The sequence below is a fragment of the Lepidochelys olivacea genome (assembly GCF_965140295.1).
Source record: "Lepidochelys olivacea isolate rLepOli2 genome assembly, chromosome: 4".
NCBI classification, from domain to species: Eukaryota; Metazoa; Chordata; order Testudines; family Cheloniidae; genus Lepidochelys; species Lepidochelys olivacea.
In genome coordinates, this window is record NC_140414.1 from 58442288 (window position 1) to 58468935 (window position 26648).

General features: G+C 38.9%; 1 protein-coding gene across 2 annotated transcripts in view; it reads right to left on the bottom strand.

The window, feature by feature from the left end:
• Positions 1–403: 403 nt before the first annotated feature.
• Positions 404–26648, bottom strand: part of TBC1D9 (TBC1 domain family member 9) — an 84974-nt gene continuing 58729 nt past the window's right edge. The window contains exons 11-22 of one of the 2 annotated variants that reach the window (XM_084625364.1): positions 23759–23914; positions 21860–21977; positions 20527–20812; positions 18232–18361; positions 14397–14495; positions 14209–14277; positions 12414–12654; positions 11315–11380; positions 8146–8232; positions 6253–6327; positions 6025–6125; positions 404–2657 (exon numbers count right to left, since the gene is read on the bottom strand). In XM_084625364.1, coding sequence (XP_084481490.1) covers positions 1944–2657; positions 6025–6125; positions 6253–6327; positions 8146–8232; positions 11315–11380; positions 12414–12654; positions 14209–14277; positions 14397–14495; positions 18232–18361; positions 20527–20812; positions 21860–21977; positions 23759–23914 — 2142 coding nt within the window. In that variant the 3' untranslated portion in view covers positions 404–1943. The remainder of the gene's footprint in view (positions 2658–6024; positions 6126–6252; positions 6328–8145; positions 8233–11314; positions 11381–12413; positions 12655–14208; positions 14278–14396; positions 14496–18231; positions 18362–20526; positions 20813–21859; positions 21978–23758; positions 23915–26648) is intronic. The other variant, XM_084625365.1, reaches the window with a different exon arrangement.

Below are 26648 nucleotides of genomic sequence, written 5' to 3' on the forward strand. Positions count from 1 at the left end.
ACTTACATCTGTCCTTGTCATTTTGTCTGTTGTCCGCCATACCTGTGTCATGGGCTCAGTGGATCCTCTCCATAGGTTGGGGGAGAGTCGTTCAGGTGTGGGTGGGCTTACGCACACTTCCTGGAACCCAACAGGACCACCCTTCCAGAACTGTCAGGGCTGCCTTTTTCACAATACATTAATGCCTAGTTCACAATGCATATGCATACCTGCTCTGCTAACAGTCTGACTTTGTAGACAGGCACCTCAGTTTAGCTGTACCTTTACAAAAAAACAAACAAACTTCATTTTTGTAATTTAAATAGAAGAAGAGTACATATCAACTTGTGCCTTAGAAACATACAGCAAAAAATCACGTCTATAAAATCAATTAGGTTTTTTAAAAAGACACAATAATTCTAGCTTTCTAAATTTAAACACAACAGGGAAAATGTTTAATGAAATTCTGCAATGTGAGAAACTTCCGCTGAAAGATTGTCACATCTGAGCATATTCCTGTTACAAACACACAAATATTGAAAAAAAATGAAGTCCTGAAACAATTGACATTTTGTGTGCTGAAATCAATAGTTGGAGATCCCAAGTCATTTGCTCCACAGAATTTCCACTGCAGAACTGTGTATTAAAATACAATCACCTAATTTCCCATTGAGCATGGGTTTAATAGTTTAAAAAGGAACCAAATTCTTTGCTGAGTGTATTTAATTTGTTCACATATAGCCTATCTGTGGTTAAAGATCACATCTGACAGTTTTTAAATGATTCTTTTAAAACAAAAAAATAATTAAACAGCAGCTTTGGATAACAAAATATAGAACAGTTACATGGATATAACGTACAGTGGTATAAAAGAAACCCAACAGTTTTCTGGTGAAAATATTTTGAAGACAGCAAATAAAACGTAGGCATGTAGGAATGATCCCGAACTAAATAACTGCAAATTAGAAAACATCAAACAACATAAAAAAAAATCTTGAATATTTGTATAAAAGAAGCAAGGATTCAAAGTGCAGGTGCTCCAGCTTTCATGTTAACATAGTCAGTAAATTGATACAGGATAATATATTATATAGAGTGACAGTGTTCTCAGTAAGACTTTAAAACATTCAGTTACATTATTTTGCAGATTTTTTTCAGTTTACATTATCTCTACTTTCCAGTGCTGTAAATGAAGACATAGGCAATACAGGTTTTTCATTTCTTACACTACCGAAGATATATGATTAGGTTGGTGGTAAAGGTTAGTTTTGCGAGCTGAATAATATTAGCTATGCTGCAGATCCAGCTATAGAAGTACTTTTATACTTAAATGTTTAAAAACATCTTTTCCACTTTAAAAAAGGGATACTCCCAATCTGTTGAGAAACCTGTCTGTAACTTCCTTAAGCAAAGAAAGGCAGGTCCCAGGAAATCTCTCTGGAGGATGTGTTTTATATATTTAAAAACACAAAATCAAAGCACTCATTAAAACCATTAGCCTCTTAAAAGAAAAAAAAAGACAGACATCCCCCAGGGATGCTGCATGGCATTTACTTTTCTTTCAGGTCCTATACAGATTGAGTGTCCCCTTTACATTTTAGAGAGCTCCCGTTTCTTGTCAAGAATCAGGCCTCTTTGATACGTCTGTTTTAAAAACGTACACAAATATCTGTCATTCCATTTAGAGTTACAAATTGAAAACTAATCTTTACCATTTTTACACCGACAGCAGGGTTAATAATTCACACATTTCACTGACAACTGTATTTTTTCTGTATGTTGAATAAAAGGTGCATTCTTGTAACATTTCTCACAAAAAGTGATTACAATTCAGGGGAGTTACATCTGCACCCCACCATTTTCACTTTAGTGAAAACTATCATGTTTTAAAATACTAGGACCTGTGTCAGGTACTAATAAATATGTAAAAAAAAATTTAAAACAAGAGACCCCCGACTGCCCTTTCATCCCGACAAAGTAGAGATCTCATAGTCACTTGTGGAAGTTATTGGCTTGCCCATCATCCGTATGTTCTTTGCATTAGTAATTCTAGCCATCATGGCCGCAGGCTTGTCAAAGTACCTCACCAGCGCTGGTTCAGTCAAGAGGGAGGCTAAAAATTGCTCAAAGGTGATGGCCCAATCTCTGTCAATGCTAGTGCTTCTACGCAGAGAAGTGTTGTGGCTGCTTTGCACCAAAACTGTATCTTCACCTATGTCCTCACAGTGAAGCTTTTCCTCCTCATGCGAGCCTGCACTCAGTACTGAATAGGAGGACATGGAGCTGTCATCTTTAGTATCATCATCAGAAATAAGCATGGAAGAACAAGCTCCATTGTCCCTGGGAGAAGAGTCTTCAAGCTTAATGTCTTCCATCTGTGCACTCAACGCGTTATCAGTGCAAACTGTCTCCTCCTCATTAGCGAAGGATTCACGCTGGTCAAAACCATACTGCTGGTTCCCCTCCTTCTTCTGAAACAACATGCTCTGAATAGCTTTGCTGCAGTTGTTACTGCTACTGTCTGTATTTTTTGTGGGCTGAACAGTGAAGAGCTTACCAACTTCACCAATCTCCAAAAGCAAACTTGTCACAGCAGCAGTGGCATGGTATAGATCTTGTTCATTGGGATCTTCACTGAACATGTTGTACATTGTCTTGCACAGTTCAATAAATTGCCCCTAAGAGTAGAGGATAAAATTAATTTTAGTTAAAGGAATGGCAGCACATATAGTCTTTGAGATTTGGGTATAAATCAGTTTAAAGAAATGTATGTGACACACTGGGGATCAAATAATTCATATGATGAAGTAAAAGTTAGAAGTAGTCTAGGTATTTTAGAATATTTTCTAGTATTCAAGAAAATTATGTATTTCTCCAAGACATTTCCATCAAATTGCTGGATTGAATTATTCTCCACCTCCCAAGCTAGTACAGTTTCCCCTGCCTTAGCCTCAGGCAACAGTGGAGGAGAGTCAGTGCTTCTGGTTGCTCATTCAGCATTACCCTTCTGACCAGAAGAATAGTGGCACCAATCTTAGTTCTCACCAAGCCATAAAGGAGAGAATTAAAAATGGAGCATTTGTCCTACAGGACTCCCAACAACATGAAAGTGTAGAGTAGGACCAGGCACCATTGAGTGTCAGGGTGGCTAAAAATCAATAATTATAAATATTAATTTAAAAAAAATCTGATTTTTTAAGTTTAAATTAAATACATTTTTCTTTTTAAAAATAGTCAAACCACTGAGCTGGTGGAAGTCCTTGACTAACCACCTGGAACTAGAATTTGCTGAAGTGCTAAACCAGTTTTGATAGCAGTAGCCTTTTCTGCAGATGCAGAGAGAGTATTTTCTTCATTTTAATTTATTCAAGTAGTTCAATTCAATGTCTAGTCCACTGGAAGTTCAGAAATTGATTCTGAGTTGGTAATGCAGGCTTATTTTCCCTTTACCAATCTATAAATAAAAACAAGGTGTGAGAGGACGACATCTACTAGTTCTAAAAATCTTAAAGGACATTGTGACCATAAACTTCAGTTCAATCACTAACTAGAGATAAAACTTTGTTTTCATTAATTAATTAAAACTATCTTAAATATAGTGGATACATAAGGATGGAAAAGTAAGTTTATCAAAACATGCTTTTGCATTTAAAACTAACCGGTTTATTAAACATTTTAAAATGCTGTTTTAGGGCATTTTTAATTCAATTCCAATTTCCATCCAAATGCAGCTTGACATAACTCATGAGTAAAAAATTAACCATCTAGTAAACAAGAAAAGCATCATTCACCATTTTGTAACATAAAAGAAGTAAAAATTAAGAATCTGATTTAAATGTTTTGTTTACCCAGGGTTTTCAGAACCCACAGCAGGGGTAACTTAACTGTTTCACTCCATGTGGTGTCAGGAATAAATCAAGGGGAACACAGCAATTCTGTCTGATAAATGATTAATGCAAGTAAGCGTGCTTTATCTAAAACTGCAGTTTATGAGATTTAAGCACACACAAACATAAGCAATAGGTTTAGAACATCCCAGATATTTACCTAAAATCTGGAACAGTATTGAGTAATCAACAATAGGTATGCAGTGGCCAGTTGCTCACCCGCTGGGGAGGAAAGGTGTTACGAAAAATGTCTCTCAAGATGACTTCAGAGGACTGTTCCAAAATACACCATATTAGCTAGTCTTTTATAACTTCTACAAAACACATGGGTCATTATGATCCCTACTAAATCATCACTTTTCCTAACTTTTAATAAACTTCTATATCAAAGGTGCTCTGACTCAAGGTCTTCCATCCACCAAGGTTTTCAGTCTCACTTGTTGACTTGATTTTCCCCTCCTCCCATTCTGATTAGCAGAAATTGCAAGCTAGTTTTGACCTTGCCTCTAAAAGCCTGCTTTCCAATTAAACCTTAACTATGTGGTGTTCTATTTTATTAATTCATGGTGGCTGAATGCACATAATATGGTTGCAGTTGGCTTGATCACATTCTGGGGTACACACACCCCTCAAATCCAGGGTAACAGTGTGTTAGGCCACATAAGAGCTTAAATAAATGTGTATGGATATAGAATATTCTTCTGGTTAGCAAAAGGAAGCACCAAATTTAATGTAAAGGCCATATTTAATTGCAAATCAACATATTTTAACAGTTACCAACCAATGAGAATCATCTTTTCTTTAGGAAAATAACTAAAAAAAAATATCAGGTTTCCTGCTTGCTGGTTTAAATCATGATTTAAATTGGTGATTTTAATCACTTTGATTTTAAATTTAAATCAATCTTCCCTATTGATTGAAAATGGTAATCCAGATAAACAGTGGCGTTTCAGTCTTTAAAACAAAGTAATCAGATATGGAGGAAATATATTGCATAAGTCCGAAGAGGGAATAATTAGAATTAATGGGATGAAAAGAATTGTTTAGGCTCTATGAGTGTGTGTACCCTGCAGCTGGGAGCATGCTTCCCACTGTGGGTCGACAGACATGCGCTAGCTCTGCTTGAGCTAGTCTGCTAGCAGCAGCAGCAGGAGGTAATGCAGTCGCCCAGGTGGTGGCTCGGTGAATCCGTACCCAAGGCATTGGGCAGGCTTGTACTTGGGTAGCTAGCCCAGGTCGCTGCCTGTGCTGCTGAGGCCACACTAGCTCAATCAGAGCTAGCGCGTGTCTGTCTGTCCGCACGGGGGAGCGCGCCTCCAGGTGCACTGTAGACATACCTTTAGACTGTGGAATCCTCTCCCAATGGAAATGGCAGAAGGCTCATCTCTTTAAAAAATTAAAGATGGATTGGACAAACTACAGGACAATTTACTGTAGGGAATAATCCTTCACTTCCCCCTAGTGAAAGGAATAGCTGCCCAACAAGGCTATGTCTCTACATGTAAAACACTACAGTGGCACAGCTGTGCCCTGTAGCGCTTCAGTGTGGACACTGCCTACGGCGATTGGAGGGCTTCGCCCATTGGTGTAGGTAATCCACCTCTTTCATAGACCTAGTGCCGTGTACACTGGGGATTAGGTCACCTTAACTGCACCACTCAGAGTGGGGATTTTTCATACACCTGAGCAACACAGATAACTTAATTTTCTAGTGCAGACCAGGCCATAGTCTTTACAATCTCAAACTTTAGTGGGTTTAAGGAATGAAACAGTCAGTCAATCAGTTTTTCCCCTCACAAGAATTTGTCAATAGAACACAGGAGATCATTATTTTTGAATTTCTGGGATTGGTACTCTCCTTCCAAAGCATCTTTTTATAAAAATTCCACAGACATACATGAATGATATACCATTTATTTTTATCTTGTAACAGAAGTTTGGACGGCCTGATATTGAATATTACCAACTTGCACCCTTTGTTCCCACCATTCCTCACCCCCAAATAGCCATTCTAATATTTGCAATATTTTTAAATCAAGTTGTCATATGAACCTGCAATTTGAATACTAACATTTGCTCAATCTACTATATATTCATTTTGGCATGCGACCAAACTTCTAGTGTTTATGAAAAATAACTAAATGTCAACAGAATTTACCTGATTCAGTTTGGGTAAATCCTTTGCATTCTTTACTTTGGATTTATTCTCTTGACTCCACATTCTCAGGTAGTTTCGATTTTCTTGTGAGTTTTTCTTACCTAATGTCAGTGAAATTGGCCAGAAAAGAGGAAGACAAAGTCCATCATGAGGTCCTGCATTAGCATTTTTTCTTTCTTCAGAAGAATTAATCTTTCAAGCAGTAAGATATAGAGAGAAAATATGTACCTTTGTCTGGTTTCAGGCTCACTGTAACAAACCCATCGTCTGCCCCTTGTTTGTTCCTGCTGTCAAGGCCAACAACTATTGGAAAATATTTACAAAACGAGAGATTTATTGTAGATTCATGTGAACTGTATTCATGTTTACAGAGCAAAACAAAGTAGAATAAGCAAAGTTTTACATTTATGAAAGGACACAGTCAAGAACGATAGGACTAAACCATGACCATTTTTGCTTATTTTTACATCTGCTTACAACTTCCATGTAATTAATAAAATAAAGACATGTACAAGGACCATCTTTGTGTACAATACAATGCCCAGGGCCATGATTAAAGATTCCACCAAATAAATATCACCACCATCTGCTTACAGTGATAGCCATATGATAACTTGAATTTATAATGTACATCTAATTGCTTCTCATACACTCTGTCCACTAAGCGATCTCCCAGGAGACCACTTCTAATATTCCAGTCAATCATCAGCTATAGTTTCAAACAACCTTCAGAAAAAAATGTTTTCTTCTTTTCCCAAAAATTATAGAGGCCCAATGTGCATGAGGGGCAATATTCAATCCTCAGACAGTGACAGGCACTTCAGGGTTGGAACCAGGAGCTTTAAACCACTGGAAAGGAGAGATTTCCCCGCTTCCTAATGGGGGACACAGCAAGCTTCAGACTTCAGAAGTTGTTGTATTATGATGTATTAAAAATATATTTTAAGTAGATTTTAGAGGTTTCTTATTATAGCTTCTCTCTTCATCCAAGCTCTGTACAGGGATACACGTGATATTTCCTAGATTCCAAGGCCAAAAGGGACCATTCTGATCACCTAATCTGACCTCTTGTGTAAGACAAGACACAGGACTTCCCCAAAATAATTCCTAGAGCACATCTGTTAGAAACAAACATCCAATCTTGATTTAAAAATGGTCAGTGATATAGAATCCACCACAACCCTGGGTGAATTATTCCAGTGGTTAATTGCTCTCATTGATAAAAATGTACGCCTTATTTCTGGTCTGAAATGGTCTAGCTTCGACTTCCAGCCATTTTATAAGCTGTTTTTTTAGGCAGAAGGACCTAAAATTTAATAGCAACAAAGGATGAACTTTTAAAGGGTCTCAGCATTGGCCTAAGTCAGCTCCTATTGACTTCACTGAAATGTCCACTCAAAACATCTAAAGACCCATTAAAACACTGCCAAAATGGTTTATCTTTAAAATATGACACACATGCAGATTAAAGAATGCATTCTATGTTATGAAATTTCAGAGACCCTAATTTCTGCAGCTGCTGTTCCATCTTCAGCCCCACTCTTCCAATCGCATTGGGTGCTGAAGCCACTGGAACCAAATAAATAAGATCTGCAGGCTGGCAGTGAAACCTCTTCCGCAACACACAGGGGATGCACAGGCACTATGCTCATGTCTATCCCCAGTCAGCCCTTGTGAAGGCTCTGCACACCATGGAGAGATTATACCTTATAGCCAGATACAGCCTCTCACTCTCTCAGGGTACTGTCCACATGCATCAACACATTTAAACAAGATTCTACTCCCTTCACAGCTTAACATACTAATTTTGATCCTTCACAAAGTCAGACATGCTGAATCTGTGACTACCACCACCACCACACTGATGGCATTATCCTCGAGAGTAATTCTTCATTACAGCATTGAAGGGAGGCCTTATTGAAAACACACACACATCTTCAGATATCACAGAGAACAAACACTAGTCATATACATTTGTTTTTGCATAGAATATTTTATTTCTTCATTTTAATCCAATGAGAAAGTAGCCATTTAAAAGTAAGGTTATTAGTGTTAACAAGTATTTAGGGTCTTGAACACCGAAAAGACAAGATAATGCTCTTGCAGAGAAAAGTCACCTACCATGTGTATACTCTGGTGTGATGTCTTCAAAAAAGTACTGAGTTGCTTCAAAAGCAGAGTCTGGCTCTTCTTGCTCAGGAGATGGATCTGTGTGATGAGAGAGAGCGAGAGAGAAATTACTGCATTGTTTAATTAGAAAAACAAAGTAGATTTGTGTCAGTGTAGAGTTTCACATTTTAAGAAGCATAGTACCACATAATGAGGCTAACCCCACTTAGGATAGTAAAAAAGACAAATAACCCCTCATGTTTCAGAGAGAAGCCAACCACTACCTGATGTAGTTAGAAAGAAGCTACTTCTGTGGGCAGATTATTTCATAATTGTCCACTAAATGGATTTCTTGTACCTTCTTCTGAAGATTCTGGTACTGGTCACTCACTGGGAGAGACATGCACTAAATGCCTGAGTCACTAGGACATTTCCGACCTATGTACCCTCAAAGTCAAAGCACTGGTCTGCTGTGCAAAGTGCAAGTAAATGGGTCTTACACAGGAGATCCCTGTGGTCTTAGGGAAAGGAATTGTCTGCTTCTTTAGGGTGCAAAGCAGTTTCTCCGAGCAGGTACTTCAGCCCATAGGTGGTACGAGTGGCTGCTGTGGCTCCCTGACCCCTATGGGGGATTTGGCCCATTGATCCAGAGTATTGGGTCTTTGCCCCTCCCCTTCCTGCACTACATAGCTGTCAGAGAGCTATTCCAAAACACTACTCTGTGATTCTCAATGGTATGGATTCCTTGCACCCAACCCCACCTCTCTAGTCACCACTGCAGAGTAGAACTGTAGCAGTTCTGTTGTGTTTAAGGGATTGCATCTTTCGTTCTAATAAGTTCTTCCTGGGAGAAAAACTGAATGCTTTGCTCATTAATAGAGAGGCACTGAATATCCTAACTTGTGTTGCGCGTCTGAAACTCTTTCTGCATCAAAGGTTTGGCTTGTGTGCCTGTGTAATTGAGCTTCTCAACTCTAGAGCAGTTGGGATATGAGCTAGGTACCTTAATGAGGGATAAGACACCTATCAGTTCATCACTTGGATAGAGGGCAGTCCCCTCTCTTCAGTGGATACATGTTACTCGCACCGAGCCAAACTGCCTGCCCTCAGTTTGGGCCTGGCATGAGTATTAGGAAAATTGAGAGATATGTAAGTTTGACTCCCACACCCACAAACTCTTTTAGACTTACACTCATGCTACTGATGCATCTAAACTGGTGTCGCTTACAACTCCAAGAGATGGCTCAATTGGGTACAGTGCTCTATCTTCTTAAAGGACTCACCTCTCCTCCCACCCCTCCTGACCAGACATGCCAAACCCGCAAAAAAAAAAACAAACAAACAAAAAAACTCACAGAAATTGGGCTTGTTTTTAGCTTAATTGGCTTGTGAGTTGCTTGTTGGCTAGTTTTTGGCTTGTAGCTTGTTACTTCTTTTTTTTGATCTGCTCCCAGCAAGCAAGGGTAAAGGGGGGGCAAGCAGGGGCAAGGAGGGGGGGAAAAGAGAGTCAGGGGTGCACAGCGGGCCCACCACAGTCCCAGACTGCAAGCCAGGGGGGGATCTAGTCACAGAGAGTTGGGGTTCTTAGGGATTGGCTTGTTTTGGCTTTGTTTTGAAATGGGATTAGCTTGATTTTTGGCTTATTGTGAACGTCGGGGTGCTTATTTACCCCGTGAAAGTTGGCAACTGTGCTCCTGACTAGTAAACAGCTGTTTATTTAGACTTTCCTGTATTCTCTTAGAGCCTTACTTGGCCTTTCATCCCTAAACTTTTCTTATTCTATTAATAGAATCAGAACTGGAAGGAACCTTGAGAGGTCATCTAGTCCAGTCTCCTGCACTCTGTGGTAGGACTAAGTATTATCTAGTCCATTCCTGACAGGTGTTTGTCTAACCTGCTCTTAATCTCCAATGGTGGCGATTCCACAACCTCCCTAGGCAATTTATTCCAGTGCTTAACCACCCTGACAGTTAGGAATTTTTTCCTAATGTCCAACCTAAACCTCCCTTGCTGCAATTTAAGTCTATTGCTTCTTGTCCTATCCTCAGAACTTAAGAAAAACAATTTTTCTTCCTCCTTCTTGTACAACCTTTTACATACTTGAAAACAGTTATGTCCCCTCTCAGTCTTCTCTTTTACAGACTTAAAAAACCCAATTTTTTCAATCTTCCCTCATAGATCATGTTTTCTAGACCTTTAATCATTTTTGTCCCTCTTCTCTGGGCTCTCTCCAATTTCTTCACATCCTTCCTGAAATGTGGCCCCCAGAACTGGATACAATACTCCAGTTGAGGCCTAATCAGCGTGGAGTAGAGTGGAAGAATTACTTTTTGTGTCTTGCTTACAACACTCCTGCTAATACATCCCAGAAGGATGTCTGCTTTTTTTGAACAGCGTTACATTATTGACTCATATTCTGTACATCTGTGTGAATTCTAAGCAAAGAGTTTACTCCTTGCTTGCTGGAAACAAAGTAGGCCCTCCATAGCCTATCACAGGCTGGAAAGGCAAACCAAGTGCTCTCATTTTCATAGCTACCAGGACTTTCAGCTTTGTGGTTAGTTTTATTTGACTTGTAATTCAATAAAATTGTGTCCTAAATAATTTGAGCAATTAATGAGTATCTTCATTCATGCTTGCCCCAGAGGCAGTACATATTAGAGACGAGGGGCTCCTTACGTATCTTCCAGCACTCAGGCATCTTCAGCAAGGTACTTAAGCAGGTGTGTAATTTTAACCACATGCAGCCAGTGGGACTACTCACACGCTTAAACTTATGCACAGGCTTAGGTACCTTGCTGACCTGGCTTCAGACAGGACTAGTTTCTTCGATGTGATACCCACAGTGAGTCAGTGGAATTATACTACCCAATTTGATGGGCACAACAGCAGCCACTAACACTCAGGAAAACAAGCAAATGTCTATAAAAATGGCCCATTTATGATGAGCAGAGCAGAAGACTGAAGTATGCATGAAGATCCCCTGGACTCATAGTGAGGTGAGGACAGAAGCTCTTCTGTTTGACTGCTTCATGAACTTACTATCGAAAGGAAATTTCACTCTCCCATTTTTTAGCTGGGAAACTAGGGTTTTTTAATTGGGAAAAGAGAGATTAAGGAACTATATTCCAATTTTCTATTTTGACTGAGAAATCAGCTATTTTAAATGTCTTTTACTCACCAGGCAATACATGCATTTTATAGAGCAGCTTCAGTTTCTCTGTAAGATCTCCATGACATGCTGTACCTAAACAATATCCCATTGAACATATTAGTGTTATTAGCAGCTTTTATCAGAAGAGTTCTTAGAGATTTACAAACATTTATGAATTAATCCTCAATTATCCTGTGAGGTAGGAAAGTATCTCCATTTTACACAGGAAAGCTGAAACAGAGAAGTTAGGTGACTTGCTTAAGATCACATAGTAAATCTAGTCTGTGGACTAGGAATAGAACACAGACCACCTGACTCTGAGTTCTGTGGTTTAAACACTAACTCACTTCTTTACTAGAAGAGTGTTTACATTTGCAGCTCTCAAAAATAGTCATCATCACATTACTACATTGATGGCCATAGGGTTTTCTGTTTAAGAACAACTTTTTTGTGGGAGCCCCAACTGCACCCACAGTGACCAAACAAGGGCATCCTAGGACTTGGCTCAATTAGATGTTTGCTAGAAAAGACCCAGGATAACAAGACTGTGATCAAAGAGTAACCAAGAGATAAACTATTCTCTGCTATTATGTTAGCCTCAATCGAAATGTTATTTGGCTTGTGGAAAAATGAGTAAAATGAAATTCAAGTACTTCACGGCAATTCACTAGATGTTGGAATTTTTTATTAGAAAAATATTTAGATATTCAATATTATGTATTTCTAGAAAATTAGATAATTTCAGTTAGATGGAGATTTATTTTACATTACAGCTGACTATGAAAACCTAATGCCATTAAGTAGAATTAAAACAGCAAATATTTCTTGGGAAATATCAACGAGTGCAATCTACTGGAAGCATAAAACCAAAAATGCAGAAAGATATTAGGCCAGAATACCAAGCCAGCCTTAACCTTTTCCTCTTTGGAAACCAATGTTAGTGACATCATAATGTTATTTTAAGTATAATTTTAATGTTTGTAACTCTCTAAATTCCATCTGTTTATATTAAACTAGTGCCAGTCACAGTTGGAATAATATCAGGGTTTCTGACAGACTGGTTCACCCTGAGTAATGGACTGTATTGCTCAGGTTAATTCATTACTATTGTATAAATTCTCCTTACTTAGCCCAGAGACAAATTCACGGAAGTTGATTAGAGAATCTCCATTGTCATCCAGCAGTCTGAATAAGCGTGCAGCTAGCACATCGGAGTGAGTCCCACATGCCCAAGGAAAGAGGAGAGCAAACATCCCCTTGAACTGCTCAAAATCAATACGGTACTGTTCCAGATATGGCAGGCTGGGGTCATGACGGTCAAAAGCATTGCTGTTCCCTCCCCAGTAGCAGCTAGTCAGATGTTCTGCCTGAACAGAAGGCAAATGCTGTAAGATTACCATTGTTTCTGTAAACAGCTCAACAATATCACTAAAAATAAATACATTTAAAATAACATTAGCATTTGAGTTTAGCAGATTCATTTCTGACCAGCACTGACATTTCTTAAAAAAAAGAAAAAAAGAAACAAAAAGACTTCCCCTTACACAGTGCAATGCCAAATTCCTTTATGAAGCAGAAAAGAATTCAGCTCTGCTTCCCAGAAAAACATAGTAGTAAAAATTTTTTGGTCAAAGCGAGATGTGACTACATATATATACACACACACCCACACACACAGAGATATGATACGCTCAATCTTGTTTTTTCACAGCTACATATTGTTTCAAGTTAGGAAAGTAGCTGATTACAAGATACTTGTAAAACAGAATTTTGCTGTCTTTAGTTTAAAGATTTCCTTGGCATTTGCAGAAATACTTGCTTTGTCTTAGCGCCTAATCCTTCTCCTATTGAAGTCAATAAGGGCTTTAAAATTGATTTCAATGGAGGCAGAAGCAGGGAAATAGGTCCTGATCATGCAGTGTGATCCTGGATTCTTTCACAGGCTCACCAATTTCACAGTCCTGAGTATACTTGGGTGCAGGGATCCAGTCTAGAGACTCATATTGCAGGACCGGGACTGTAGTAAGTATGGAGACTAGTTACAGGAGATTCACGAGAAAATATGTTCTCTTTACCAGAATATTCAAGAAACTCAATCCTGGCCAACCTACTGCAGTGTGTGTCACTCACGGACTGAGCAAGGGTAAGGATTAACTGTGAGGATAATTAACAATTGAAACAACATACATCGAGATATGGAGGATTCCCTTGAAGTCTGTAGATCAAGACTGAATGTCTTTCTAAAGGATATACTCTAATTTAACCAAACTTTATGGACTTGAGGCAGGAATTACTGAGTGAAATTCTATGGCCTGTGGTATGCAGGAGATCAGATTAGGTGATCATAATGGTCCCTTCTGGCTTTGAAATCTATGACTATTTTTACTCCTCCCCAGCTTTTACTTACTATTAGAACACTACTTCAAGAGAGCCTCTGGACAGAAAATTAAACTGCAGAAGGTTCAGTATAAATTAAAACCATCAATTGTAGCATGTAGCAAGTACCATGCAAAGTAAAGTTACAGGCTGTCCAATTTAGCTTAAGGAAGATATTTTGGGGTCAGATTTTCAGAACTATGCCCACAAATCAGGTAGACAGACAAAGAAGGTTTTGGAGGCTGACTGAAACTGTGACCCAGAATGTCGGTCTTTCCCTTACTTTTCTACTAACTGATGTCTTCAGGATAATACATTTTTCTAATCAAATTAGTTTGAAAAATAATTATTTCTTTCGTTTTAAAAAATGGCTCTTTTGTATTTCAATTATATCTAGTTGCAAATTCCAGTTTGTGTCTGGGCACACGACAACACCGAATAACTCACAAATTTAGATCAATTCATTAGCAGACAGAGTTTTCATGTCAAATCTAAATGTTTATTTTTCCTGTATGCACGTGATCTTATCTTGACTACAGCTTTACCTTGAAAAGAGCATAGAGTTCCTCCAGTTCATCAATAGTAAAAGAAGTCTCAGTCACAATGGTTCGCACCTTTGGAAATGTAACATTAAAAATTAAAAGCTTCCTATATATGTGCCATTTGAAAGATATTTTTATTTCAGAAATCAATTGACCTTAATCTTAGCAAGAATATTTTTCCAAGGACTTACCACATTGCGCTTAGTGGTGTCCTCAAGAGTCTGGATCACCTTCAGTCTTTGTTTAAATCTCATCTGTTCAATGAGATCTGCTCGTATACTTCCAAATTTCTAAAAAGGAAGACAAAATGGATCCTTTAGATTGTGTGCTAGTACCTGGAATACTTTGATTTCCTTTTATGCATAAAAAAGTAAAAAAACAAACAATTCATTCTGTAAGCGTTCAGAAATTATGTAAGATGAATATCTCGGACAAACATTGTGTGACATTAAAGACATTTTTCTAAACATATGACTTACAAAACAGCTGAGTTTTCAGGAATTTGTCATTAGATTTTCTTTTCCTCCACCATTTCATTTCCATTTGCCTCCCAAGCATTTCAGAAGGGATATAAACCCTCATGTTTTAGGGCATCAGGTAGAAGTTCGCTTAGAAAGAAACTTCCCCTATAGGCAGTTACTCCATAGCTATTAATGCAGAATTACTTTCAATTTCCTCTAAAACACTTCTTATTTGCCACTGTTGGAGACAGGATATAGGGCTACATGGATCATTGGGTTGATCTGATATAGCAGTTCCTATATTACCAAACAACTGTCCAAATCCAAATATGAGGAATGAAATTCAAATTATGGGTAAAAAATTTCGAGAGTGCTTAAATGACTTAAAAGCTTAAGTGTCACTTTCAAAAGTTACCTACTTACCTTTTTTATAGGACTTTTCATCTGAAGAGATCAATGTGCTTCACAAAGGAGGTCAGTTTCATTATATTCCCATTTGACAGGTAGGGAAACTGAGGCACAGACAGGTGAAGTGACTTGCCCAAGGTCACTCAGCTGGTCAGTGGCAGAGAAAGGAGAGAACCAAGGTCTCCTAGTCCAGGGCTCTATCCACTAGACCAAAGTTCTCTCCTCAACGTATGCACAACTTCCAAAGAACATTAATATGCTACACCTGCATGCCAGGTGAAAGAGAGTGCGGGCAAAAATATAATACTGAGAACAGTACTCATTGTTCAATGGACCTACAGCACTGGCTCATGCTCTCACATCCATGAAACTCTGTCCCACAGATCTGTTTCTATGGGCTGTCAATAGAGATTTCCCCCAACATGAACATGTCTGTAATATGGCCTTTGAAGAAACCCAGGGACAGCTTTTAGCACGAGAAATAGCACCAGCAACCTAGGGTGCCACATATAAAAGTCATGGAGAAGCCTGCTGCTGCTAGTGCATCAGATTGTGATATGCATTCCAGAGTGAGGAAGTGGGGGGTACCATCTTAAGTACATCAGGATCGGTTAATATATTCTTAGGCAATCAAATAATGTTCAAGCTGTGACATTCCTAAATCATCTGTACGTCTACAAATCACATGAGAAGTAGCAGGATGTTTTCCCTGCTTTATTTGTTAATTTTCCAATTAAAATTGGAAAGCTTTTGAAAGACAGACAGTTAAAGAGCCCGGTTAAATAGTTACAAGTATTTTTAAACACAAAAGTGCAGGTGAAAGTATGGAAAATCTTTTAAAAAAAAAAAAAAAAAAAGTCAAGAGTGAAATTTTCAAAAGCAACCAGTGACTTTGGAGTCTAGGTCCCATTTTAAAAAATGACAGGCACTTAGGAGACAAAGTCCCAGTTTAAGTCAATGAGTCCTAGAAAATGGGACTTAAGAGATTTTGGAAATGCTACCCCAGCTCTTTAATTGTGCAACAAGTTTGCAGGATTGCAATTACTTTTATAGTAATACAGAGTAATACCAATCACTGTGGATTGTGATTTTATTACAGGATCAGATAAAATGAGAGGTTTTGCATTTTAATAAATCCAGCATCTTCGATAATAGCAAAGAAAGTCATTAGCAAAATAGAATGCATTTGTTGATATGTTAAGTGGAAAGTCCCTCTGCCTCTGTAAAAAAAATCCTCCACCCCCCACCCTACAGGTACAATGTTCTATTCCTGCCTCATATACCATGCTAGGGCATTGGTTCAATACGGACTTTGAGAAGAGTTCTACCCATTGAATTGCCAGCACTATTTTCTGAAGCACCTGAGTTTTCACTAGAGGTTTCTCATCCAAGTGCCCAACCCTCCTTAGCTTATGAGATTGGACAGGATCACAGCAGTGTGATAAATGGCTAAATATTATGCTACAGTTAATAGCATTCCCTCACTGAGTTCTCAGATTCATCGTTTCCCTCCTCCCTTCCCCCAAGGCAAGTGTCATGGGATAGTTGGTCAGATAGAGTCTGCCTTCCTTCTGGAACAAAAAGCATATTATATCCCTTACTCTAAAGGAAAAACAGTCACCTTTCACTGTACATCTTGCTATTTTTATACAGCTTTTAATAAAGGGCAAGTGACAAGGGTTACATTGTTATCCATGTGCCTCTGACAAGCTAAAATACTAAAAATACAGCAAATAAATGTTAGCTTAATGGCAGCTGGAGATTTCCTGATATTTACAACACATTTGTCTCTTTTGTATGTTTATACCAAGTCCAACACAATGGGTCCCCAATCCCAATTGGGTACAAGAAACTTAAGGCCAGGAACGTAAGGGTCACTGAACAACAGAGGGCCCTCATTGTCTCTTGAAAATTTTGGCAGTTTAATACCAGGAAACACCACCACCAATACATATATACTGCAAGCTGATTTAACAGCCTACTTTCAAATAGAATACAAGTAAAAAAAGATGCAAGTTTATCTCTGATATAATTCCACTGACTTCAGTGCCATTACACTAGGGATACATTTGGCCTTTTTTCTGTAAGTTTCTATTCAACTAGAAAGAGCTATGAACTTTTGTACTACATATGTCCACAAAAGACAGATTGTGGCTCCGCATGAGGCCAGTTTATTCATCTAAATATAGTCAAGGCCACAGAAGCGCTCTTAAATGGTGTGGGATTCAAAACAAGGCAAAATGGGACGGCAGCTTTATATAAATGTCTGCCCCTCCACTGCCAGTTTGTATTCTTACATCATTAGAGAGGGGGGAAATCCTCACACCCTCAGATTTAATTCACCCTCAATGTGGAATTCACTATTGCTAAAGCCTGCAGCAGATTTCTGGTGCCTTTTACATAGCTCAAAAATAATTATTTTTTCTGAGACGTGGAGGACATAGGGAAGGTATCTGAAATACCTGTCAGGGTTTTAGATGGCTAGGATCATTCTACATTTTGATTTAAAATATTCATTAGTTCTACATGGCACAGGAAAGAAAAGAACCAATGAATTTCCCATAAAGGAGAATTTGCGCTCCTGTTGTTGGTCCTGAGTTAGAAATCAGCGTTTAAAAATTAAGTGTCAGGGATATTTTCTGAAAGTTTTATTGTGTAAAATTTAATTTAAGGATTAGACAAAAATCCTTACTCTTTTGATGTTCAAAGTTTTAGTCCATTTTTTCTTGGACTTTACTATGTACTTTATGAACATTAACTAGTTAGTCTGGTATTGTGGCTTTTGCCAGGAGTTTTCCAACGCTGAGTTATTTCTGCCTTTGTCAAAATTAGAACTGGTTGGAAAAACTGACAGAACCATTTTCTGTTGGAAAATTCTGTTTCAACATTTTGGGAACATAAACATTGATTATTTGTTCTGAAGCAATTTTGTATTATAATATACAATATTGCTATAATATAATATAAAATAAGTTACATCAAAATGAAACATTTTGATTAATCCAAAACAATAGTGTTCAGAATACTCCTTTGGAGAACTTTGAAATGTTCAGGTTTTGCTCTCATTCAAAATAAAACCAAAATTTCAATCTCTCAAAATCCTTCATGAAACAGAATTGTTGTCCTCAAGCCAGTTCTAGTCAAAATCCTAAATTACCTCATAGGAAGTTCTGATGAGTCTGAAGATATCCACCTCAGGATAAGGCTCTACATCATCGCTGAGGAGTGAGTGAAGGTGAGGGATTGGTGGCAAAGTACTGTCCTTATTAGTCACACTGTCCAAATACCTGATTGGGAGAGAAGAAAAAAAACCTAACTGAGAAAACTTGGGACACATTTTTCCTGAGGATCAATAGCATCAGGATTACATATAGACTGACTTTACATAAGTATGATCAAACCACTCAATTATTCTGTGATTTGGACAAAGATACCTATTTTGCCAACTCGTAACACTCCATTTCTCCCCAGAGCTGCATTAGTTGTTTACCTAAACCACATTTACCAAGAAATATATAAAATCCATCTGATCACAATAAGATGTCCACAATTTGCCAGTGATTTCCTCAACAGAATTTTGAAATATTTTTGTTTGAGTGGTCTTACACAAATAAAGATGTGTGGGGCACTATCCACCTCATTCCTGTTGGAACAGGGGATGGTGTACTTGATTCTCAATACCCCCTGCCTCTCTCATCCCCTAAAGAGATTAAAGAGTATCAAGTGCTTATCCTTCTTGCCAGTGTAGCTGCTGTAAATCACCTTGCAGCCACAAAAAACTTCCTTTTATAACTCCTCAGCAACGGTTGGGGCTTAGTTCTGAGAGGAAAGATGAGATGACCAGGGCTTTTTTTTTTTTTTTAAATAATACTAAGTAAATTATAAAAAACCAACACACATAACATCAGCACTCGTGCTTGGCTATAAATTACCCTGAGCCTCACTTAAAAAAAATTAAAGAACCTGATTCAGCAGCACCTTGAAATCTAAACATTGACACAAAATGTCAGGAAATCAAATGTGTCATTCAAGGTTACATAAAGTGGTCTTAGTTCAGAATGAATGACTCATCCAGGTTTACTAACCTGCCTCACGTTTTTATCCCTTCATGAGCCTTTCAAGATCTATTGCATTCTCTGGCAAGTCTATTTCCAACAATAGTTACCCCTGAATTCAGGTATTTTTCCTACTTGCACTTAAAAGTTAACAGTCAAAAGGATGAAGTAACAGATTCCAGATATCTAACCAAGACCTGCTGAAGATCCCTACAAGACAGGTTCAGAAGAATATTCTAGAAACTACAAAGGAAAAAAAATGGTTTTGTTGAGCCTGGCTAATAGGAGCAGTTGTGCATAATTCCTTTGTAGACTTTTAAGGTGGCTGTAATTTTCTGAAACTTTGTTCCACTAGGGCAGTGGTTCCCAAATGTTAACCACCTGCGAACCCCTTTCACGAAAATATCTAATCTTGCAAACCCCCTCCTAAAAATTAATATTTCCAGGGATTTTCTCCTTTACCTGAGCATAAATGATAGAAGCAGTGATCTAGAAAATAATTTTTTATGACACGTTTATTACACACTATTTATTATTACATCATCATCTAGCATTATATTAGTAATTTTATTACATTATGAAAACAGCAACACTCTTCCAAGATTTCACTTCTGTACCTCGTATCACTTCGATTAAGCCTCCTACATGTTTCATCAAGGAGTACCAGACATGAAACAGCATGAAAGTATTTAAGATGACAACTCAATTAAAGAGTTCGTCCCACAAGCATTCGGGTCTTGAGCAGTCCAGACAAACAACGCAAGACTACAACGAAGCTTAAACTTGTTCTGCCAGGAAGTCATGGTCACGGGGCTCGGGCTGCTGGCTCCCAAGCCTGGGTGCCTAGGGACAGCTCTGTCCACGATTAGAGAATTTTTTCTGAGAACCCTCTGATACATATCACAAACCCCCAAGGGTTCATGAATCCCAGTTTGGGAACCACTACCCTAGGGGTATGTCTACACTACAGCGGCACAGGTACAATGCTGCAGCTGCATCTGTAGTGTCATCATATAGATGCTTCCTACATCAATGGAAGGGGTTTTTCCATCAGTGTAGTTAATCCACGTCTCGATTTGGTGGTAGAGCTTCCATTGATCTAGCCGAGTCTACAGTGGGGAATTAGGTCAACCTAAATACATCACACAAGGCGCAAAATTTTTCATAGCCCTGAGTGATGTAGCTAGGTTGATCTACTTTTTAGGTGAATACCAGGCCTAGATAAGAAGATATGGTCACTCAGAAATATATGAAAAGCCTTTTTTGACAAAGGAACACATAACTCCTGTTACAGACAAAAAGGATTTCAAGCATCTAAAAGACATCATCAGCTTCTTGGTAAATAAGTTAAATGCACTAAAACCGGAAGCAGAGCTTTGGTTTTGTTCAATAAATACCTTCCCAGGACTGTCATTGCTTCTCCATCATCTTTACAGTTCAGCAGCTTGTCCACATTAGCATCCAGCACAGCAAGAGCTAACTGGAATATCACCTTTATTCCTTCATAGAAGAAACAATCCACAACCACCACAGCACTTTCAAATGGCATTACACTGAGGAAAAGCGTGAGGAACCAGGACAGTGAAATTGTGGAGATAACACCCAAGTCCTGCATGCAGTCATAAAGCTGTGGAACACAGTCCCGGGCCAGCTCTTCAAAAACACCTTGATCCACCAGAGCTCCTGTTGGAAATAAGTAACATTGGGCACGCACAAATTTAGGATCAAATGAATACACATTTAGACCCATCTGGGAAAAATATTAGAAGAACATTCTCCAAGATGCTTATATACATTTCCTTACCACCAGAGAAAGGATAGATCCTTCTCTGTTATTAAATTGTGATAAGCACCCAAAAAAAGCAAAACACTATTATACAGAAAACAAATATAATAAACACAGAGCCTAGAAAAAGGAAACAGGGTTTTTTCTTGTTCTGAAACCCGTTCTTTGGCACCTGTAGATAAGGCACCCACCATTAATGGTGGAATTCTACTTCTCAGCATCGCAGGAGTGGTGGTGGGAGAGGCAAGATAGGGGGAGGAAGGAGAAGAGTTTGTTAGTTTTTTTCATTATTAAGGAAAATTTAGTGGTTGTTCCCTGTGGTGGCACAAAGCTGAAGAGCTTCTATAGAACATACACACCACACAGGCAACAGCAAACACAAGTATCTCCACACCACTACCTCTGGGACTGAGTGGGTAAGCTCAGTCATTGGTGCCTTTGCTAGGTAAGTAACAATGATTTTTGTTATGGAAGTGGATTGAAAGCATCAATTCATTTCATGCAAGCCAACAGCCAGTCATAAGACAGTAAAGGCTTTCAGTTATTAATGTCCTTTCAAACCAACAACCTAGAGGTGAGTGGTAATACAACCTTCTCCTGTAAACTACCCAACCCTGCCCCTCACCACATTCATTTGGTAATTATATTATATCCTCTGTTCTCTACACTTAAAATTCTAGCCTCCAACCTCCTTCTGACCTCTTTAACCTAAAACAAGTCAAGTCGAGTCCATTGTAGAATTCTGTTTTACCTCAAGCAGGTGAAGAACTAACACAAGCAGAATATCTACTTAGGTAGCTGCTTCCAAACTTCTGAACTAGCTATTTCATTCTCTCATCTGTTAGCAACAGTTCTGACCATCTGATTATTTCAAAATAAAAATTAACAGAACAGGCTTCTGGATATTTAAGGACTTTTTGGAAAAAACAATCCCCTTAACATACCAACAACTCTTGTATTGTAGTAGTCTGGCAGCATGCGTTCACACAAAGCCACAAGCAGCCAGAAAGCTTCCTCCTCTTTTGCATACAAAAGAAGTACTGAAGTGACAATATTCATGGCCTACAAGAATGAAAAAATAAGTCACTAGATGTAATTTCTAAATTCTCTTGGCATATCTAGTGCTACAAAGTCTGAACAGATAAGAATTTATGCAAAGTCAGAAATTAGCCATGGATCTACCCTGAAGAAATTTCACTTAAAAATTACTATATATTCTGCTATATTCACCAGTCCAAATTCTTTTGGAAGTACAGCAAACAATGTTTTCCTAATGTTCCTAATGAGAAGTTTCTTCAAAACATCTGAAAATCAAGACTCTGGATGTTATTGCTTCTTTGCACAATCAATTTATTGTTCATTCTTCACGAGTTCAACTGTTGAGTTGTACTGAGGGAGGTGCATTCTCTCCAGGGCTGCGGCTGAAGGAACTGTGCCTCATTCAACCATAATGCCTCTTGGAGCCCTGGGGAGTGCAGATTCTACACCATTTTTTGCAAGGATGCAGTCTACACACCCCAGGCTTTCTGCCAGTGCAAAACAAAACCAAAAAACCCAATGGAGGTCATGCTCTCCACTGATGAGGCAAATGTTTGTAGTAGTGGTGCCAGTCTTGAGCACAATGGAGCAGAAGGACTGTAAGTATGCTCAGTCTGTGTGTGTGTGTGTGTAAGGAGGGAGATGGGGGCAAGGATCCTTGTGACCCATTTCCTCCATCTTACACAAACGTCTGGCACAATGTTGCTCTGTGTTTGTTTGCTCTCAGTCATTTTAAGTGTTTGTCTAACTCCTTTGTCAAGGCCAGAAGGCCTGAAAAAATGACCTACTTTGATAATATTTCCACGTGAGAGTTTGAATCTTGAGGAACAGATTGGTTATTTTAAATCCTAACTTAATAGGAGAGATGACAGATGGTGGGCAGGTATAGTACCAGTTTGTTTTCTGTGACTGTCCCAGAAGAACACATTTTTAAAGTTATTTCATTATATTTTAACTCCCCCAAAATGAAAGTTAAATATTTTTAAAAACACTAATTTAGTTCTCAGTTAAAAACTAAGAAATTCTGATTCAGATCCCTTTTCAAGGTCTGTCAATTCATATATACTGATCCATTCCCAACACTTCATTATGATGCAGTCACACACTATCCTTTTCTCTTTAGTCTTGTTTACTATTTATATAATGCTTTAGAGTTTGTATACTTGCTATAACTGTCACTAGGTTTGTGAAAGAATAAAACATACTTTAATACCATGATCCAGGACTACTTATAATTTCACTCCTGACTGTGAGGGCCAGGGTTACAAGTGTGCTCCTGTTGCCACTATTCCAGTGTTCATTGTCCTACCATTCCCCCTCCCTTTTTTTTATTATTATTATTAACAAAAGATACTTCAAGTAATGTTGAGTGATTTCTTCTTTATGAATTGATGATGATGGTTAGAATACTTTGCATCTCCCTCTGTATTTTTCATTCAGGGATATTGAAGTGCTTTACAGTCAGGGATTAAATTAGGCCTCACAACACTCTTAGAAAATCAACAAGTATTATTCCCATTTTGCAATCAGGGAAGCTAAGGCACAGAGATATACAAAAGGAGACTGCAGTCTTGTACTCTAACGGTTGTGACCAGATAATGCTTCCAGACTTCGAAGAGAAACTGCTGCTCAATCTTAGCTACAGCAGAGCTGCACTCTGCTATAATAGCTTATGTGATACCTTGTTGTTTTCCTTAACACTGCTTGCAACTACGGCAAAAAGAAGGTTTTGAAGCAACTAAGATACGATGGAACATTTGAAATACAAGGAACTTTTTCTTGAAATGGAACGCAAAGTTTCTTACCTGATCATTTTCTGTTAGCAGCTTCTCTCTGAATTCATTACTCATGGGCCAAAGCCCCCTAAAATGTGGCGTTTGGAGGCAGTCCAATGTTGTGCTGGAGACTCCAAGACTAAGCTCTGCCCTTCTGCTCAAGCTACCAAAAGAGCTCCTCCACAGCTGCAGATAACACTAACAATTGGTTGCTGGAATGTAAGATAACTTGATACACTATATTAATTTAACCTTAAGACAATATATGTATGAATCTCCCTTTGGAGAAAATGTTCAGTTTATATTTTTATTTACAAGACCACCAGGATGGGTTGAATTCAGAGAGAAGCTGCTAACAAGGAAAATTATAATGTAAAAATTTTTTCATTTTGTTGCACACGCAGCTTCTCTCCTCATTCATTACCCATAGGAAGTAGTGAACAGTGAATCCCAGAAGTAGGGACAGAGTTTAATTATTGTAGTAGCACAATAGCCAGGAATTGCAGTACCCGGCCCACAAAAAGCAAGAGTTAAACTAAGAAGTTATGTGGAAACCAACCCAGTAGCACCTTTGCAAATCTTCCCCAGGCTCATACACTTCCCCCCCCCGAGGGCCTCTAGGAATTTCTGTTAATAGTTTCCTAGATGCGTAGCATGCTAACGGATGCAGGATTTTTACATCTTGGCTGCAGCAACCTGAGTCCCTAAGGCCTTGGCATTTTGGACAGAGTAAGATGAACAGGGTACAACTGGCATATGTAATCTATACACTAGAGATGAATCTTCAGAGCTCTAGGAACGCCCATTTATGTCACAATCTTCCGAAGGGTAGAACCAAATGACGGGAGACCTATTTCTCAGGAATTGTGGAAAAAGGAGTTTACCTTGAGCAGAAAGGTTTCTGGAGCTGTAAGAATATTTTTTTCCTTATGACAAAGGCATATCTTGTATGGATATGGAAATTAATTCCAAAACTTGCCTTTTTCAGGTAATGGTGACTAGAAAGGCCAGCCACAGGCTTGTCTAAATTAGTCAGTGTAATTAAACTTGGCAACTGATATTCAAATGGAAGATCCAATGTGGTTGGCTACAAGGCTGGTATCCACATCTCTATGGTGTTTGGTTGCGGGACTCCAAACAAATCTCCTGGAAAAACTCTAGTGTAGCTGAGATCACCAGACCTTTGGGATTATGATCATATTGGTATTACAGAAGCCTCTAGAGGTCAGGGTCTATTGTGCTGGGCAGTAGAGGTACAAAGAGGCAGTTCCTGCCCCAAAGAGCTTCCTGTTTCCCCTCACACCTGAAATGTAAATTTGACCAGATCAATGAATGAAATATCCTGGTTGAGTTCTCTCTGAACACCAAACTGTATCAGAGGCTAAAGGAGAATCCATGCTGAAGTACACTTCTCTTCTGATGCTCAGGCTATTAGCGGTAGATGTTCCCAGTCTGAATGAAGGAGTCCCAGCTTCACAAGGTCTGGTGTTTTCTATAGGTACAATGTGGGGGTCTTGGCTATCTAGCAAGTCCAAAGTGCCTTCTTACGAGGAGGACTTAAACTCTCCCTTTTCCTCTTTTCTGTATGCGTTATGTACGCAGTGTGGAAAGGCAGCAGATTCTTCTCTTCCCAGGCCTTTATTTCCATTGCCAAGGAGCAGCTTCGTTCCGTGGTTTCAGAAAGGATATAAACACTTATGACTCAATTCTAAGCCAACCTCTGATGGGAAGTAAGAGGAGACTTTCTCTGTGAATACTATAATTGCCTGCTATGTGGTTTCTTGCACCTTACTGGTCACTGTCACAGACAGGATACTGGACTTGATGGACTACTGGTCTGACCCCATATGTCCACATGGCCATGTTTGTGGGTTTTGCCTTGTCTTTTTAATTTAAAAAGACACACCCTGATAGAGATGTCAAAATGAACTGAAGGATACATATGATAAGATTTTGGAAATCTGTCTTCCAAGTACGCTTGCTTCCATATGAGTACACATGCGTCTAGAGTTGGGTTGGCTTTCAGCACGTTGTTTGAAATTACCTGCCCACAAAGAGGCACTGGATGTTATCCGAGAATGACAAAACCATGCACTTGAGGCAATGCGAAGTTAAGTAAGTCCTCAGAAGGAATTTAACTAGGTGCATTTCGAGAAATCCTGCTCAGGGGATGAAGCTGATGCATAGCACCCTAACATTTGGAAACAATTGGCTACTGATGACCCCTCAGGAAATGATGGATGCAATGAAGTTTTGGATCTTTGCAAATCTTTACCATTATGATAAAATTACAACCAGGACCAGGACCTCTTGGAGAGCAGTTCTCTGCATTGGGATCAAAAGTTCCTCTGGATTTTCAAGAGCTAATGGCAGTTCTTCCTTTAGGAACAGGTCTGTTTCTCTGGATGCGATACTGATTGGTATGTTGCCTATGCCTGGGTATAGATGCATTACATACAATCTGTGCCTACCACCGCCACTTATGATTCTGGGTGCAGAAGGTAGATCAGAAGGAAGAGTCCTCCACAGGAATTCTGAACTCTCGCACACAAATGCTCTGTGTCATACTGAAGGAAAATTGATCTAGGTTTCTTTGAAAGCATCTTCTCCAGATTCTTCCCTCTCCCAGGGTAACAATCCTTTCTTGGATACCCTTGGTGTTAGAAGCAACCAATAGTTGCTAATGCTGCTTTCAACAGTGTGGGCTGAGGCCTGTCCGCAATCTCAGACAGAAATTTCTCTACCGTTTCCCCCAATAGCTCCTCTGCACAACATATCCATTTAGGACAAGCAACGGCAATCCAGGGATGTAACAAGGCTTTCTTGTAGCCACCAAGTGAAAATCCACTGCTTGGTACAAATCACAGGCAGAACCTGAGACGTCTTACTCCAAGCAAGGCTCAGACCTCTAGACAGTTAG